Here is an 18,194-nt window from a genome sequence, read left to right on the forward strand (position 1 = left end):
GCTGGTGGGGGCACTTCCAGGGACTGGCAAGGAATGGGGGGTGGGGGTGGAGACACTTCCAAGGCTGGCGGGGGCACTTCCAGGGACTGGTGGGGAATGGGGGGATGGAGACACTTCCAGTGGCTCTCTCTCCTTTTCACATTACTATTGGTCAACAGAGTGCTGAACTTTTCTAAACCCTGGATTCATATCAGAGCAGAACCTTCGCCTAAGATAACAGACTCCTTTGTAAAATATAAAGGATTCTCTGACTCCCTCATCATGTACACCTAGACATGCTTCTTTTCATTTGTATTTTTGAAACACAAGCTCTTTGGAAACTTGCAGTCCATGAGTAATGAAAACCACGAGATGACTGGATACTGAGAATCTGTGCAGTGGTTCGTGGCTGGTGCACTCATCTAAGTGATATCTGTGTGGAATGGAATTCTCTGCTAGCATTATAACTGACATGGAAAAGGATATTGTATTCCTTTTAAGTATTTACAAATGGAATTAATTTAAAATCCCATTCAAATAAAACTGCTTGTGCCAACGTTAATTCAATTTAGTTATCCAGGACAAGAGTACAATTCTTTTTCTGTAGACATAAGGTCATGAAATAAAGTTACCTTACAGCACTGGGAAGAAGAGGCAAAGCTAGCCACAGAATAGGAGTCAGGTGTCCACCAGGCTATCCGTACTTGTTAATAGGCAACCCATTAGATAGGATGGCCCATTTGTCAGAAATGTGTTTTAAGCTTTCAAACAAATAAGACAAGCTCAGCAGAGTCTTTCCTGACTGGAATACTTCTTTCCTAGAGGCTCTGATGAGTCAAGAACTGCTCATCTTTGTATAGCAAGGTGATAGATATTGTTAGGAAGGGTATTCTGTGCTTGAGAAAGCAGATAACAGCTCTCATCTGGGTTCATGAGGACAGATTCACAGTCGTTCATTAAAGCAAAACTCCTTACACACACACACACACACACACACACACACACACACACACACACTGTTTCAAATAGAAACAATTATAGTCTTAGTGCACAAGGCCTTAAAATCAGCAAACTTTCAAAAGATCTCTTGCAAGACACCAGACGTGAGGATATAACCATATATATATATATATATATATATATATATATATATATATATATATATATATATATATATATGGCACTTCACTTCGAAGGTACAAATTAGAATTATTGGGATTTAATTCTGCTTAGCCATGTAGCCTTTGCTGTGAAGACAAACTGCAGGAGAGTGAGATTTACTTCTGACCAGCCATGCTTTTATGTACAATAACCCCAGCTACAATCAAGTTTTTCAGTATCCAACTAGAATATGCAATATTTATATGTAAGCAGAATAGATTGAATACCAAGACAGCTCTGATATACAGGGAAACACTCAATATAAATCACTGATTTTGTCATTATATTTTGTCTTTATTTGAATTCTCATTATTGAGCTTATGAATTCAAGAGTACTATGCGTTTAAGATTTTGGTTGTTGGCTTTTTTTTCCTCATAATTCTTTGATGCTAAAATTAAGGAACAGCAGAAGTATCTCTCTATGTTCTGTGTTTTAAGAAAATAACTGATGCCCATCAGTCTTCTAGAGAGTACTAGAAAACCCAGATAGCTTCATGGAAACGGCCACTGGCTCTGTGTCCCCACTAGGTTGAGATTTTAAATATCTGTGTTTTGTTTGGAAAGTAAGAGTTGATGATGTCTCTGCTGACTACGCTCCTTCACTGGCCTCAGAGTTAGGGTGCAGATGCCCCTCCAAAAGCAGTTCAGAATTTGCTGACATCAGCTTTCATTCATGAGCACTTGCTTTGTTCAGCAATGGCACTAATATGAGGAGACACATGAAGTAGCTTGGTTTATAGAGGGCAGGGGAGGCAATGCGCTGGGAAAACATTCCCACACACTAATGGCTCATTCACACAGAAAACAAGTGAGGGCCTTCAGCCCCTCCACAAAGCTCCAAGAGAGCAAGCTGACTCAAGGGCCCAGAAGCACCACTGTTCAATTCACTACCCTCTCTTACTCACACACACTGTGCTTGCATTTCCTGATGCTACACACTGCGGGTCAAAGCCATGGATGACTGTGGGAAATCTTTAAACTCATTCTCTGTGGGTCTTGTGAATGGAGTGATTTTGGATTTGAGTGTCCTGTGATGAAGCTCACTTTTCAAGTAAGCTATAATCAAGTGATTTATAGTCCTTGAACTGCTCCAGTCACAATGGGGAGGTTGTTGACAATATACCATACAGGGATTTCTGGTCCTTTTAGAACTTTTTAGGAAGGTTCAGAATTCTTAAATGAAACCCATAAAGTAATAGTCAGCTCTGGTCAATTGTTTAAAAAAAAAAACAGTTTTAAATGAGACAATTAGATATATTCTTTAAAGGCCATTTTTAAAAGCAGGCATGTGATGTGATATGATGTGTGCATGTGTATGTATGTGTGTGTGTGTGTGTGTGTGTGTGTGTGTGTGTGTGTTTGTATTAATCCCTCATACACTTTTTACATTTTATAGGAAGTAGACTTACCAAAATCATCTCTTTCTTAGATAAAAAAAAATTGATAGAAATGATCTCAAAAGGGTTTTGGAATTTCTTAGCTTTGTCACAGAGACTCTTTAGAGCTTCAGCACACATGACTTGGCATAGTCTTCATTAATAGAATTTTGTGTGTTTGATTGTAGTAATGATATCTAAAATAATTAGTATTATTAATAGAATGACTTCAAGAGACAGGATTTAGTAGCTTTCATTATCTTTTTCCATCAGTACTTCCTGTTGTTAAGTACACAAAACAACATGAAATTGGAGCCAAGCAGGCCTCATTGAAAAAACACAGTTTTCAATTAGAGATGAAGTCTTCAACACATGTTATGTTTGCCATCAGTCAAATGTGGAAAGTAGTACTGTCCTCAAAGGACACTGGGAAATTTTGTTTTGTTTGTTTTCTTGCTTGCTTGGTCTTTTTTTTTTTTTTTTTTTCCACTGTTGAGAGTTTTAACTAGGAGAATGCCTATGGAGAGTATGTTCATAGCAAGCATGCAATATGTATGTAACTCTTCATTTCCCTCTGTCAACTGTTGATATGCAGTCACGCAGTATGTTCATGGGGTTATTGAACACTTGCCACTGTGTTTATAGACAGTGAAATACAGACTTTGTGATAAGAAGGTTTCCTTAAAGTTGTCCCAGCATCAACCCCCTTCTAACTCCGCATCTTCTCAATAGTAGGCACAGGACAAAAGATCACTGCGTGTGAACTAAAGATCAGTGGACAGTGGGTGTAACCACTGAGTAAGAATCTTTAAAGTGTTCGCATTGGTGGATATGTCCCCTGTACTTAGGACTTGTAAAAGTTTATTAAGGGAATTTGGGCTGTAGCTCAGTTAGAATGTGTACTTGGCCTAGCAGGCACTAAGACAGTTGACCATCAGTTTGGTCTCCAGTAGAAACATAAATACAAAGAATATATTACGCTGGATCCTCAGGCATGTTTGAAACTGTTGCTAGATAAAGTAAACATGACTGGAAAGCACATAACCTACATATGTGCAAATACAGAACCCCCATTGATGCTCAAAGGCCAACTATGGGCTTGATAAGTGGTGATGTAATTAGAAATATACTGCTCTGATAAAATAAAATTTAAAAAAAGACCTGCATCCCACATCTCCCACAGTAGGGCAGCACGTTGCTGGATGCCGTACACAAAGATTTTTCCTGCTCTGCTCCACATCTCCTTCTCTTCCTTTGGGACACATTCTTCTATGAAATGCTACAACCCACACTCAGCCTGTGTTTATAGTGCATCTTCTTCTGTTCTCTCGCATATGGCAGTCTGAAACAATTACATAATGAGACATATTATCAGGGCCTGACTGTCAAGATGAAGAGACTATGAATAAATATTACCCACTTATTAGTTCCACTGCTCCTGCACTCCTGATCTATCTATGTCTCTGATATTCATAGTTTCCTTTCATACCCCTGGCTTCTTTCAGAATAAAACAATGTAGCATTAACAATATTCAGGAAAGGATTTGAAAAGTCAAAGGCAGGGTGGGAATGTGGCTAGACACAGGGCGCTGCCTATACCAGGTTAGGCCCCTGGGTCTGCCTCCTGTAGTACAGAAACACATAAAACACATATCAAGTCCCATCACTATTCTCATGAAATGCACTGCCTCTTCTAAGGGTAATGCTGAGACACCTGCTCTTTCCTCTTTCATAGGGAATATCCAAAGATCTTCCTCAAGAAAGGAACACACATCCTACATCAGGACTTTTTCCCTTTGTTTATTCAATGTGTGTGTGTGTGTGTGTGTGTGTGTGTGTGTGTGTGTGTGTGTGTGTTTGTGTGTACACGTCATAGCTCATATGTGGAGGTCAGAGGACAATTTGCATATTTGCATTAGTCTGTGTTTTCCACTGTCATGTGAATTCAGGCTTTCCAACTCAGATCATCAGGCCTTGGCCAGGCTTTACAACAAGAGCCTCTCCTCTCTGAGCCATCACTCCAGCCATTGTGATTACTTGATGCTTGACAGGTGACTTCTGGAAGAATCGACCCACCTGGACCACTAGGTCTGGCCATAATTTTGCCTTCCTGTCTGTGAGTTCAATTCTATTTTTCATACTCAAAAAACTGGACAAGTATTTAATGACTGAGCACAAATGTTAGGCTGCCCTAACTCTTTTAATATAAATTGGAAACATTGCTGTTTTATGATATATCTATATTTAACAAATGGATCATGGCAAGCCTCACTGAACATGAGTGTGGTGAGACACCATTGTTTAGAGCAGCTGGGAGCCACATGGATATGAGCACTGAAATGTGTGTCCAGATGTTATGTCTTCCATGCTACTGTGGTGCCATTTTATATTTATAGCAGCTAACTGAAGCAAAAACCTCTGTGATCTGAAAGAGTTAATGTTTATCTTAAGCAGAAGTGGACAACCATTTTTATAAAGGCTCACGGAGTGAACATTTTAGACTTTTGGGGTCCGCAAGGTCCCTCACACAGGACCCACCCTGTCCTTGGAACCTGCTAGACAGTTACAGGATTTAAGAATGAAAACCAGCTTACTCGTAATGAAATGTGAAATTGCATGTAGTTCTTACATCACTATCTGTCATTTTTGTTAAAATTTCCCACTTGTTAATTATATAAAAGTTAGTCTTAAATCCTAACTCACTCAAAAACAGACAATGAAGTAGGTTTTTGCTCATGACCTACAGTTTTCTATAACTCTTCTAAAATATGCAATCAATTGCCAGAATCACATTAACTCGATAAGTGAATATTGTCAGACTGTGATTTGCAGAGATAGCAGTTCTTAAAGGTTGGCAGAGTATGGGGTGAGGAAGTCTTAGATGTTTTTTAAGGTACTACAGGCAGAGTCAAATTCAACACTCTATAGATAGCAATTATGTGTCCAAAGTCAATCAGGACTCTGAACTCAAGATTTGCAGACAGACACATGGACACAGCATCAACAGGCCAACATTTCATGGAAGCCAGTTTGCACAGCTCTAATGTAGGACTGTTTGGGTTTTAGCTTTTCCTTTGATTTCCTCCTAAGGCCTAAAAAATGGGATTTATTTACTCTTGTTCATATTCCTCAATATTCTGCCATTTCTAGAGAATTCTTTTCACGCAAGGGTTGAAAGTACCAAAGCTGAAGTCTTCTGAATTCATGAGGTATATCTTCTTTACTGATTATTAACAGTAGAATTGATTGCAGGGTATTTTTTCATGGAAAGGAAGACAAATTAAAGATAAAATCAGCAGGAGGGTGGTAGACAGTAGCAATATGGTGTGGGTGTAGACAAATTCCTGTGATTCATAGAAAAGTTAGGGCTCACAGATCAACTCTGTTGTGAGAAACTGCTTTACTTGGAGAATAGTTTCTAGTCTCGGATCATTAGAAAAAAAATGCATGAAATCTCACCTATTTAGGAACTGAGTGGTACAAAACCACAACCCCAAATATGTGCTCTATCACTGTGGTGTACATTATAACTGTTACCTTGCACACATCTGGGCCCTCAGCATCTGCCACGATGCCACTTTCTGGTTGACATATACCTAAGAAATGTGAACATTAGCACCCAGACTATAGAGCCAAGCACATCTGAGTGCCGGCTACAGCTGAAGAATATGTTTCTATTCCTTGTCCATCTGTTCTTGGCAACAGAAATTTTAGCTAAAAACAGAGAATAAGCTTCTGAGAAACAAGTCTAAATAGGGTGAAGGCAGCAAGACAGATTCTCTAAGGCTTCAGATCCCAGCTACAGCCCGGGACACCCGTTTTGTAGCTGAATGATTGTTTTTATTTGGGACCACTTCCTACTACAACTATGGTGCAAAGTTTTTAAAATAATATTCTCTTATCAGTCAATTTAAAGTATATTGTTTGGGCCATACATTTTGTCTTAAAAGCTTATATTACATTTTTTTAATGATCATGAGCCTAAAGAACTTTTGGGAGTTTCAAAAAGCTGTTCACTACAGTTGAATTCCATCGAACATGGATCATTAACATCACTGACCTCTGAGCTATCACACATTCCTTAGTTATTAGTGAAAGCTTCCTATCCAAAACAGATCCCACACAAACACATTTGCTTATCCCCAAGTTCAACATTAATGGTGCAGAACTACCACATGTTTATCTTGTATAATTGCTGTGCCTTCCACTGTGTGATACCCCCCTCCAGACATTTTCTTGGTACTAAAACAGTATCAAATTTATTTACGCTTGAAAATACACCAGAAAAATTCCAAGAATACTGCACTTGGAATGGCCACATGTGCCTTTAAGCTCAGCAGAGGCAGGTGGATCTCTGTGTTCCATCCAGGCCAGCGTGGTCTGGTATCAAGTTCAAAGCCAGCCATGGCTACACATTGAGACCCTGTCTCCAGAAAACAAAGAGCACCACAAAAGAAAAGGGCCATGTGTGGCCACCGTTCTTTCTGCATCCTACCAGGATCTCAGCATTCTATGTTCTGTAAATGAGCAACCCCACTATCACAGTGTGGGAGCAAGTTCCCTGGAGACTCAGCTGATGGAAGACAACCCTCTGTTTTCTGCACTAGTGCAAACCTTTGGGAAGAGTTTGTAGCTTACAAAGTACAACTCATGCAAGAAATGTCTCTATTTTTTAAGTATCTCCTTTGCATATAGCTAGTGCACGTGGTTTGGCTTCAGAGTGAGTGAGCTCAACTTTGTCTTTATCATGTGGTCAGTCTGTGAATATTTAAAGAGTGATCCTCTCACTTTCAGCTTCTTTAAGTTGACTTAGGATATATATATCAGTGAGGTCAGTCCTGTGACACATGCTTGCTACTGTGACATGGGCTTAAAAATCACTTAACAGGTGGTACCAGCCCCTTACTGATGTTTCTGTTAATAATAATAAGTTGATGTTTGCAATGGGCTAATTATCTCATCTACTCCCAAATGTCATTTTGCTAGAGTATATATATATATATTCCTTAACCTCAGGCAAATGTTTCCAGAAGCTTTCATTTCTGGAACTTGTACATAGCTACTTTGTGTTCAAGCTGCTTAATAAAGTAAGACTAAGTCTTGATAACCTATGAAATAAAAAACTTCAACTCCATAATCTCCAAGGATTCTTGTTTGAGTAATTTAACAAAATCATGTCTGACAGTAGAATTGTATGCTTTATTTATAGTGATGAAATGTGTATTTGCTGCCAAATGTCTGATGTGGGTTGTATAGCTCTTCCATGTATACATGTAGAATAACATTAAGTTTGTTGATGTTAAAAACTACTGGTATGTTTTTTTTTCTTTCTTTCTTTCTTTTTTTTTTTTGTATTATTTGGCTCTGAATTTGTTCTCCCTACTTGTGTTAGAATAAGCTGAGAGTGAGTAGTTTACCATAGAGCCTCGCTTCAAGGATTAGTTGAACTAAGACTTACAGAAGTACTGCATTTTTTTCATTACTTTTGATTTTTGAGACAAACACTTCATGGAGTCGCCTTTGTGACTTCTGTAAGATAGAGTGGCATTATTGTGGACATGCACATTTACTTGACTGACCATGCATATATCTTCTTTCAGATCTGAGTGACCAGCTGCTTGAGGTTGTTGGCTTAGAAGGAGCAATGGAAATGGGCCAAATATATACGGGGCTGAAAAGTGCTGGCCGGCGGCTGGCTCAATGCTCCTCTGTGGTTATCAGGTAGTTCTTTCACTATAATTGACAGCATACTTTGACATGACATGAACCCGAACTAACTGAAGGGATGCAAGATTTATGACAGTGATATCTATCTTATTTGTTTCAACTAATCAATGATTAAAGTTTACATATTTCAAAATGGTAGAAATTAATAGATTTTTATGGCCTTTAGTAGTTGCTTCTCATCAGGTTCTCTAGAATCTAACCTCTTATTTAATTCCTTGGTGCTTTGGTTACACTTTTATAACTGTGACCCAAAGAAATGAGTGGAAAACATCTTAAAGGAGGCAGGGCTTATTTTGCTCAGAGTTGATAAGTATCAGCCCATCAAGTGGCAAAGGTGTGACAGAGCAGGTGGCTGTATCTTGCCAGCCAAGAAACAGACAGGGGACAAAGGCTAGGGACAGCATATTCTCAAGAGCCTATTTCCAGTGGTCAACTTCTTCCAACAAGGGTCTACCTATTGAAGGTTCTAAACCTCAAAGTTACCAAAGTAGGGCTACTAGCTAGGGACCCAATCTTTAACATATGAGTGTAGCTGAAGTTTTCCTGTGTCCTACCTGGCTCTCAGTCAGGACAAAACTCTCTCACCTGCCAGTCCTGCAGCTGCTTGGAGCCAAGTAAACACACAGAGGCTTTTATTAATTAAAACTACTTGGCCATTAGCTCAGATCTGCTACTGGCTAGCTTTTACACTTAAACTCAGCCCATTTCTGTTAATCTATATGTTGCCACATTTTTCCATGTCTTTACCTGTGTGCCATTACATGCTACTTCCTGGACAGCAGGCTGACATCTCCTGACTCAGCCTTTCAGCCTTCCCACAATTCTCTTTGTTTGCTTACCACTTCCTGCCTGGCTACTGGCCAATCAACATTTTATTTATCAACCAATCAGAGCAACACATTCACAGAATACAGAGCAATATCCACAACATATGAGTCCATGAGAGATATTTCAATTTCAAATCATGAGGATGCACCAACTGCAGGCAGTTTTAATATATCCCTGTGTTCACCTACACTGAAGCTATTGGAACATCAAAGTATTTACTGAACACATTATCCAAAAAATAATTACTGCTGTACTATTAAGTAGTGTATCATTGTTCTAATAAAACTGAATAATAAATCAGTATATGGTTACGTTTCTAAAGTTTGAATTTTTCACAATATTTCATTTGTAGAAAAACATAGGATATATTTTGACACCAAAATGAAACCAAAGACTTAATGTAGACACAACAGATATTATTTTATGAATGTGTTGGTTAGAGAAAGTCTTTGGCACCCATTATATTTTTATGAGATTTGCAATGAGTGTGTGGTTGTGGTGGTGAGAATACATGTGTCAACAGGAGTCATTTGGTTTTAGGAACTCACAAAGTGTCTTTAAGCACAAACCCTGGTATTTTCTTTTGGCATTCAGAATTATTCTTTGTGTCACCACATTCACCAGGATGCTTTTAACATTCTTGTGACCAGGGAAGCTTTCAGAGTGTTCATTAATAGTTAATGACACCCCCCTTTCAGAAGAGGTCAGCAGTGATCACATTTGCTTGGACTTATTGTCTTGTGCTTTACAGATAATTTCTTATATTAAATATTTTAGCATTATAGTTACAGTGAAATATTCTTTTCCAGGACAAGCAAGTCACTGCCAATGCAGATTGATGGAGAGCCATGGATGCAGACCCCATGCACAGTGAGTACCAAGTAGTGGAGAATCATTACTGGTATTACTCTTGCTTTCCAGAGATCATTAATTCTTCTGACTAAGTTGCTGCAATACCTAATCTTTTGTCCTGTCTTCTCTAGAAACTATGTGGCAAGTCCCTTTCTTCCTCTTATTTATGTAGAGAAGCTGCTGCATTCAGGCTGAAAACACTGTCCACTCTTGTCAATGACTTAGCTTTTGAATATATGTTTAAGTCTAACTTCAGATACCAAAGACCAATGGTAAACTCCAGGACAAAACAAAATACTGAGATAACTTCTCTTCTTTAACTTCCAAACACCTAATAAGAAAATTGGTTATGGGACCTTGACACCTACTGGTGTGCTATAAATTAAATCTTTGTTGTTCCTGGAGCATTTCTTATAGTTACTAGAGTCCACTATTTCCTTAGTAATAAAGTAAAAAAAAAAAAAAAAAAGATAGAATCTCAAGATTTTATTTGCATTGATTTGATGGAGAGTGGTTGGACACTTTTCCTTAAGTTTATTAGCTCTTAATATTGCATCTTTTGATGAAAGTCTGTTCATCTCATTAACATATTTAATTTGTTAGTGTTTAGTTTTTTAGTTCTTTGTATATTCTAAGTGGTAATACTTGTAAGTTATATAGCTAACAAAATTTTTCTCACATTCTGTAGGTTATCTCTTCATTCCTTTGACTAATTATCTTGATGTTCAGAAGCTTTTTAATTTCATGAATTCCCATTTGTTGATTGTTGGCATTATTTCCTGAATGAGAGTTCTATTCACAGAGCCCTTCCCTATATCTTGCTTGAAGTGTTTGCCCTGCTTTCTCTTATATCAGTTTCAGGTCTTATATTAAATTCTTTCATTCCTTTAGAATTGATTTTTGTATAAGATGAGAGGTGAGGATCTACTTTTACATGTTCACCTGTAGATATGCAGTTTCCTATCACACCGTCTGATGCAGAGGCTTGGACATGTTATTTTCAAATGTTTTCTGTTCTCTCTTGCTGTAAATTACAAATATCCTTTACTTTTTCTTTCACTTACTATATGTTATGCATTTGGACTTTGGTCTTCTTTAGACTCTGGGAATGGGACTGTCCCATTCACATTTATAGTCTCACAGATGTTAAGTATTGTCATTATTAGAGTTACCGATTGTCTTCATGAGAGTCGCTATTGTGATGAAGCATGACCAAAAACAACTCGGGAAGGACGGGGTTTACTTGGCTTACATATCCTGAATCACAGCCCATTGGGGAAAATCAAGACAGACTCAAACTGAGCAGGAACCTGGAAGCAGGAGCTGATACAGGAGCGATGGAGGGGTGCTGCTTACTGGTTTTACCATCATGGTTTTCTTAGACTGCTTTCTTATTTATTTATTTCTTTATTCATTCATTCATTCATTCATTCATTCATTCATTTAGTTAGTTAGTTTTTCTAGACAGGGTTTCTCTGTGTAGTTTTGGTGCCTGTCCTGGATCTCACTCTGTAGACCAGGCTGGCCTTGAATTCACAGTGATCCGCCTGGCTCTGCCTCCCGAGTGTGGGGATTAAAGGCATGCCCACCATTGCCCAGCTTCAGGCTGCTTTCTTATAGACCCAGTACCCCCAGCTCACAATGGACTGGGCCTTCTACCATCACTCACTAATTAAGAAAATGCCTACAGCTTCACATTGTGGAGACATTTTCTCACTTGAGGCTCCCTCCTCTCTGATGACTGTAGCTTGTGTTAAGTTGACATAAAACTAGTCAGTACATTAATGGTGGCAGTAATTATGCTGTTAGGGATAGTAGTGATGTTTCCAGTGTTGGTGGTAGCAATAACAAAAATGACGATGGTAGTGGTATTATGGATGTGCTGGTGCTCATAATGCCAGAGAAACAGCAATAGTGGTGATGATGGCTGTGGTAGGAATTGTGGTAAACTTGGAGTCATGGTGATCAGCTTTATGATGGAGGATGGCAGTGGTCATAGAAACACTAGTACTCTGGTCCTTAATAGAAGACTTGTTGTCCAGTCCTGATCACGAGCATCAGTAAAAATAAAACACAGAGTGGAACCAAAGGCCTCCCTTAGGACGTCTTTGCATTCTTTCAGATGCTGAAGGAGTCTAGAGTAAAGAAGCAGTAATGACAGTAATGACAGTACTGATACTTTAGACTTCCTAAGATCTTCACATGTGCTGATATCAAAATAATTAATCTGTATTGACACACGCAATTCACACACACACACACACACACACACACACACACACACACACACATTTAGCTCAGTTTTATGGAATCAACATACTGAAATAGGAAAGCTGAGGATTTTGTTTTTTTCATTTTACACAGCTAACACATAGCAGATTAGTGACTAAAGCCCATGCTGGATGCGGAGGCTGCATTCTTCCTCTCTGATCCCACTGCCATCCCAAGCTAACAAAGTCCCTTGAGAGCTCTCTTTGGCAAGGCCCTGGGCAAATCACTAGCTGCTGTATTCCAGTTCTGGAAGGACTATGTCTATGGACATTTAATGGACACTTTAGAATAGGTTTAACTGATTTAATATAAGCTCTTTTGACAACAATTTTGGGTTTTCTTCCAATTAGTAGCAGGATACCCACTTTACCTATTAATTATTATAATCTACAATTGTTAAATTAATAATTTTATATAATTTAAATTTAAATTTCTTTTCTTCAATATATACTTATTTACTTAAAGCATGTATTATAACCCTCAGTGATCCAAGAACTATACTACATGAAGGCTTATTAATGTTAATTTGAATTCTGGAATATTCTACTTTTCCTAGAACCACATGGGGCTTTGAACTTTAAATTTTATTTTAACTGAAGAGAATTTTTAATATTCTTAGCAGTGGTATAGTTTAACTAGAGAGAAGAGTTTTTTCCTTCAATAAAATAGCACAATGTTTTTCTTACAGAACATAAGAATTTGTAGAATGTTAAAATTCTTTGCTAAATTTAAATATCCATAAGCTGATATTCAATTTATGAAGGAGTTTCTCTAGTTATAATTTTAGAGGAAAGCAGAAGGTCTGCTTTCTTTTGAATTGAATAAATGGTAGAGAAGGGCAAGAAATGCATATGTCTTGATTCTTAAATCAATTAATACTATTTTAAAAAATCATGATAATACAGATTCTTGAGATTGACTGTAGTGATGGTTGCTAACAATGTAAATCTTATCAACACTGATGCTGAAAACATTAAAATAAGTTTATCATTTATCTGAATGAAAAAATGGTAAGTAATGTCAAAAAATCAAATCATGTATATTTAATGAATTTTACCAGGCCTCATCACAAATATCAAGAAAAGCAAAAACCTAAGGTTTAAACTCATACTTCACAATTCCTTTCATTACTTTCTAAATTCTCCTAAAGACAATCAACAGATATTTGTTAAATACCCCTGTCATCACAGTATATCAGTATTCACAACATTGACAAAGAGTGGATTTTGGCCTTCTATTTCTTCCTCATTTTAATCAACATCTTTAAACTGCGAGACTGTTGATTCTAGAATGCATATTGAAAGGATGGTTTGGAAGAGATGTCTGTAAGGTGAATTCTAGAGCCTCTATTTTCTAACTTCTTCCTCCTGAGCACACAGAACAGACTGACTGTATTAATATGTATCCGTGTAATGCAAAGGGCTGCCTGAAGAGTGGAGGGGGACAGAATAGAACAAGAGGATGGGGCAGGGCACAGCCTACGTCAGGTTTCATTCCATATCTGTGCAGCCAACACTGAGAAGTTTTGTCACGTGAGAATTGAACCTTATTGCGGCATCTCCAAAATACACTGCACACCTGCTCTCCTGCCTTATCTCCCTTCCAGATACAGAGGATTTTTATTCTTCTCTATATTGTTTTGAGCATTGGCCATTACTCTGCCAGTGTTTCCAGAGTGGGAAATCTGAGTCATCCTATACTACATTCCATATCCCCCAAACCGATAAACATGACCAATAAATATGACCACTTAATCACATTATTCATTTCTACAGTCATTCCCTTTTTCTCCAACACTAGCACCACCATCCTAGACTTGCCCCCATTACATTTCTGGCTTCTGGAAAAAGACTAAATGTGTTCACATCTCTGCTGTTGTCCTCTTTTAATGTATTTAACTTGCTGATTCCATTTAGCATAGCTACCATAATTCCACCATAATACCTTCTACTTAGAATCCTTTCATGACTTCCTGTGTGAAACCAGGTCAAGTTTGCTGTTTCAACAGTTTCTTCTTCTACTTCTTCCTTTGCATATTTCCATGTACTCCCCAAGAGTCTGTAAAATCTTTCCCCCTTTTCTGCTCATTCTTTGGGACAGTTCTTGCAGTGGCTTCTCATCCACAGAGCCTTCTGTGGACACTGTTGGTCCTGCCCCTCTCCCACCCGGCTAACCTCCAGCTCAGTGTTATGTCTGCTGCCTGTGATAGCACCAATCATATCACATTGAAAATACAATCATTTCCCTCCCTGTGGACAGAAGTCCCCAGAAGTCATTTTGATCCCCACTGGGCTTTCAGAATACAGAGCTGCTCCTCCTACATAATTTGGTTGCCAGTACCAAGTACATTTTGAATTTATCAATTTCTTAAATACTTCTTGGGGTAGTATAGCATTTTAAAACATGCTTTCTACTAAATCTTCTTTCACTGAACATAATGTAGTTTGGCTAGCAATTCATTCACATATTTTCATATCTAAATACATGTAAAAGTTATTTTGAGTGATCTTTATTCATTATATTCTCGAAGCAAAGAGTTTGAATGTATCATGGAAGGAATACTTTCCCAGTCTCCAAAGATTAAACCCTTCTGTTTCCTGTTTTGGTATAACTAAACTTCTCTGGCTACTTCTGTGTTATTAGTTGTGTGTTTACTGGAGCCTGTATTCTATAAATGACTTTAAATCCTGATTGCGAGTAGCTGCATATTAGTCACTACCTGTGACACCTTCTTGAAGTGTGATGCCCATGGAATTTTAATATGAGATCTATGATTAAGGACAAAAGGATTCCTGAAACTTTGTTCCACTTTGCAGGAAGCAAAAAACAGATCATAATTAAGTGGTAAAATGACCACAGTTGAAATATGAATGTTCATCAGAGTGGTAGCTGACATCAAGCTGACTTCCAAGAGGCACTTATATGCTCTCCCTAGCCCTTCTATATTCCTCCCCTGGAACTTGCTTGCTCCATTTTGCTTTCCAATGTTGAATGCCTTCAGCAGGTAGAATAGCCTGGACCTTCTCATCTGACAGTCCCTGCCAATCCTGAGTAGCCTTGTATGAGACTTGATCTGTGATGTTCCTCAGGCAAGCCTGCAGCCTCCATTTCCAAACTGTGCAGGCAACTCTGTGAGATGCTCTTCTCTGACATGAACACCAGATTCCTTTCTTGGACTGTCAGTCATTACAGTTGGGCACTGACCACTTAACCTCTGCTACCACGCTTCTCTAGAAAGGATTTGCCTTTTTTCTATTGCCCCGCCACTCTACTTCCCTGGAGTTCATCTTCGTTTTGACCCTTACAAACACAAATCCTTTAAAAGACAAACTCATTAAAAAGAGGAATGTTGCAGCTGATTAATATTTCATATAGTGGTTGGTTTTGTTATTAAGAGTAACCATAAGTTTAAATTGTTTACTCATCACTTGGTAAATACAATTTGTATCAGACTTTTAGGACCCAAAATGGAAAATTTTATAAACGTGAATTTTCTTACATATGGCAATTTAGGGTCATGAAGATTAGGGCAAATAAACTTTTCCAAACATTTGAAATGCTTTGAGCTATTCAGAGAGAAGATGGTAATGATACCTAGCATTTATTAAGTAAATAGTTATTAATAATCATTAAATGTTTGTGTTCAATATACTCACATTCATTATTTATTTAATCTTCAAAAAATCTATTAAAATCAATAAAGTTATCATAATTCCATATGACAAATTAAAATAGGAAAACCTGAAGCCAGAGAAGTCAAGTACCTTACCCAAGGCCAGGTAATAAGAGAAGAAGCAGGCTGTTGGTTGTACTGCCTTATAAATTCACAGTGATGTTTTGTCTTGTCATTTGGTAATCTCATAAAGCCTTAAAGTATATCTAGAAACAATAATTGACTAAACTGTCATTTATAACAGAGTGCCATCTTTTGTCGAATAGTATTTTTATCATTATTTAATGCATTTAGTTATATTTCTTAATATAACCAAAGCCATTCATCACACGGCTGCCCCCAAGTAACACTGAACACTGCTGCTATGATGCTATGACTCTTGTGATTTTCAAATTCAATGCCTCTTCATTTCCCTGAGAATACAATTGAGCATCCTTGCCATCATGTGAAATTATCCTCCCGGAGCTGAGATAAGCCATCATGTACTGTAGGAGTCAGTTCCTAGAGGTTTCCTCTTGTTGTAGCTTACTTTGGTGCTATACTTGAAATCCCATTTTTTGTTCTGAGGTTCTTCCCCCTCCAACCAGACCATTGTCAATCTGTAACCTCTCCCTCCTGCTTTCCAAGACACAGGATTGGCATACATTTCTGTTAATGTTGACTGTAATTTTTTTATTTTATTAAAAATATATTCTTTTTTCATATTGTGGATCTTGATTATAGTTTCCCCTCCCTCTATTCCTCCTAGTTTCTCTCACCTCACCTCACCTCCAATCCACTCTCTTTCTGTCTTTCATTAGTAAAAAATAGGCTTCTCAGAGGTAACAACCAAACATAACAAATAAAATAGAATAAGAAAAAGTAAAAAAACTATCATATTGAAGTTAGACATGCCAACCCAACAGGAGGAAAAGAGTTCCAGGAACAAGCACAAGAATTAGAGCCCCTCTTATTCTCACAGTCAGGAGTCCCATGAAAATACTAAACAAACTGCTATAATATGTATACAGCAGACATGGTGCAGACCTATTTAGACCCTATGCTTGTTACTTCAGTTTCTGGGAGTTCATATGCATCTTGCTTCATTGATTCAGGTCCTTGTTCTCCTGGTGTCCTCAATTTGCTGTGGCTCTTACAGTCCTTCTACCTCCTCTTCTATAGGATTTCCTGAGCTAAGAGGGGAGGGATTTGATGGAGACCTCCCACTTAGACTCTCTCTCACATAATGTCTGACTGTGGATCTGCTGCTAAAGGAAGCCCCTCTGATGATGACTGGATAAGGCACTGATCTCTGAGTATATCAGAATATCATTAAGAATCATTATATTGATTTCTTTCTTTAGAGCAACAATGTTTTGTTTTACCCTAGGTCTCTAGACTCCCTAGTCTCTTGTTCTTGTTTACCCAAGCTGTGCCAGGTATGGGTTTCTTCTCATGGAGTGGACCTTAAGTCAAATCAAACAATGACTGGATAATCCCATAAGTTCTGCGCAACCATTTACCATTTTCCTAGCATATAATGCAGGTAGGACAGGTTGTAGGTCCAAGGTTTTGTAGTTGGGTTATTTCTCTTTCAGTAGCCGGCAACATACCTTCTCACCAAAATACATAAAAAAACTCACAAACCTAGATATAAAAAAAACAAAAACAAAAACCCGAACAATCCAATTAAAAGATGGGGAATAGATCTAAACAGAGAATTCTCAATAAAGGAATCTCAAGTGGTCTAGAAACACTTTTAAAATATTCTTTGCTATCAGGAAAATGCAAATCAAAATGACTTTGAGATTCTATCTTACACCTGCCAATAACACAAGTGACAGTTCATGCTGGCTAAGATGTGGAGCAAGGAGAACACTTACTTGGTTGGAGTGAAAATTTATACAGCTACTATGGAAATCAATATGGTGTTTGTTCAGAAAGTTGAGAATCAATCTACCTCAAGACCCAGATATTCCACTCTTGGGCATATACCCAAAGGACACTTGTTCAACCATATTCATTGTGGCTTCATTCAAAATAACCAGAAATTGTGAATAGCCTAGATGTTCCTTGACAGAAGAATAGATAAAGAAATTGTGATGCATTACACAATGGACTATTACTCAGCTGTTAAAAAATGGTATCATGAAATTTGCAGGTAAATGGATAGAAGTAGAAAAAATCATCCTGACTGAGGTATCCCAGACCCAAAACAAATATGGTACTTATTCATTTATAAGTGGATACTAGCCGTTAAATAAATGATAACCAAGCTACAATTCATAAACCCAGAGAGGTTAGATAAAGAGGAAAGGTCTAGGGAGGATACAGGTGTCTCCTTTGGA

The 18,194-nt window shown here is 38.0% G+C and overlaps 1 protein-coding gene across 5 annotated transcripts in view; it reads left to right on the forward strand.

The window, feature by feature from the left end:
- Positions 1–18,194, forward strand: part of Dgkb (diacylglycerol kinase beta) — a 700,455-nt gene that overhangs the window by 657,805 nt on the left and 24,456 nt on the right. For all 5 annotated transcript variants that reach the window (XM_036205893.1, XM_036205892.1, XM_036205894.1 and 2 more), the window contains 2 exons: positions 8,117–8,237; positions 9,881–9,941. In XM_036205893.1, coding sequence (XP_036061786.1) covers positions 8,117–8,237; positions 9,881–9,941 — 182 coding nt within the window. The remainder of the gene's footprint in view (positions 1–8,116; positions 8,238–9,880; positions 9,942–18,194) is intronic.

This window comes from Onychomys torridus, chromosome 14, assembly GCF_903995425.1.
Source record: "Onychomys torridus chromosome 14, mOncTor1.1, whole genome shotgun sequence".
Classification (NCBI taxonomy): domain Eukaryota; kingdom Metazoa; phylum Chordata; class Mammalia; order Rodentia; family Cricetidae; genus Onychomys; species Onychomys torridus.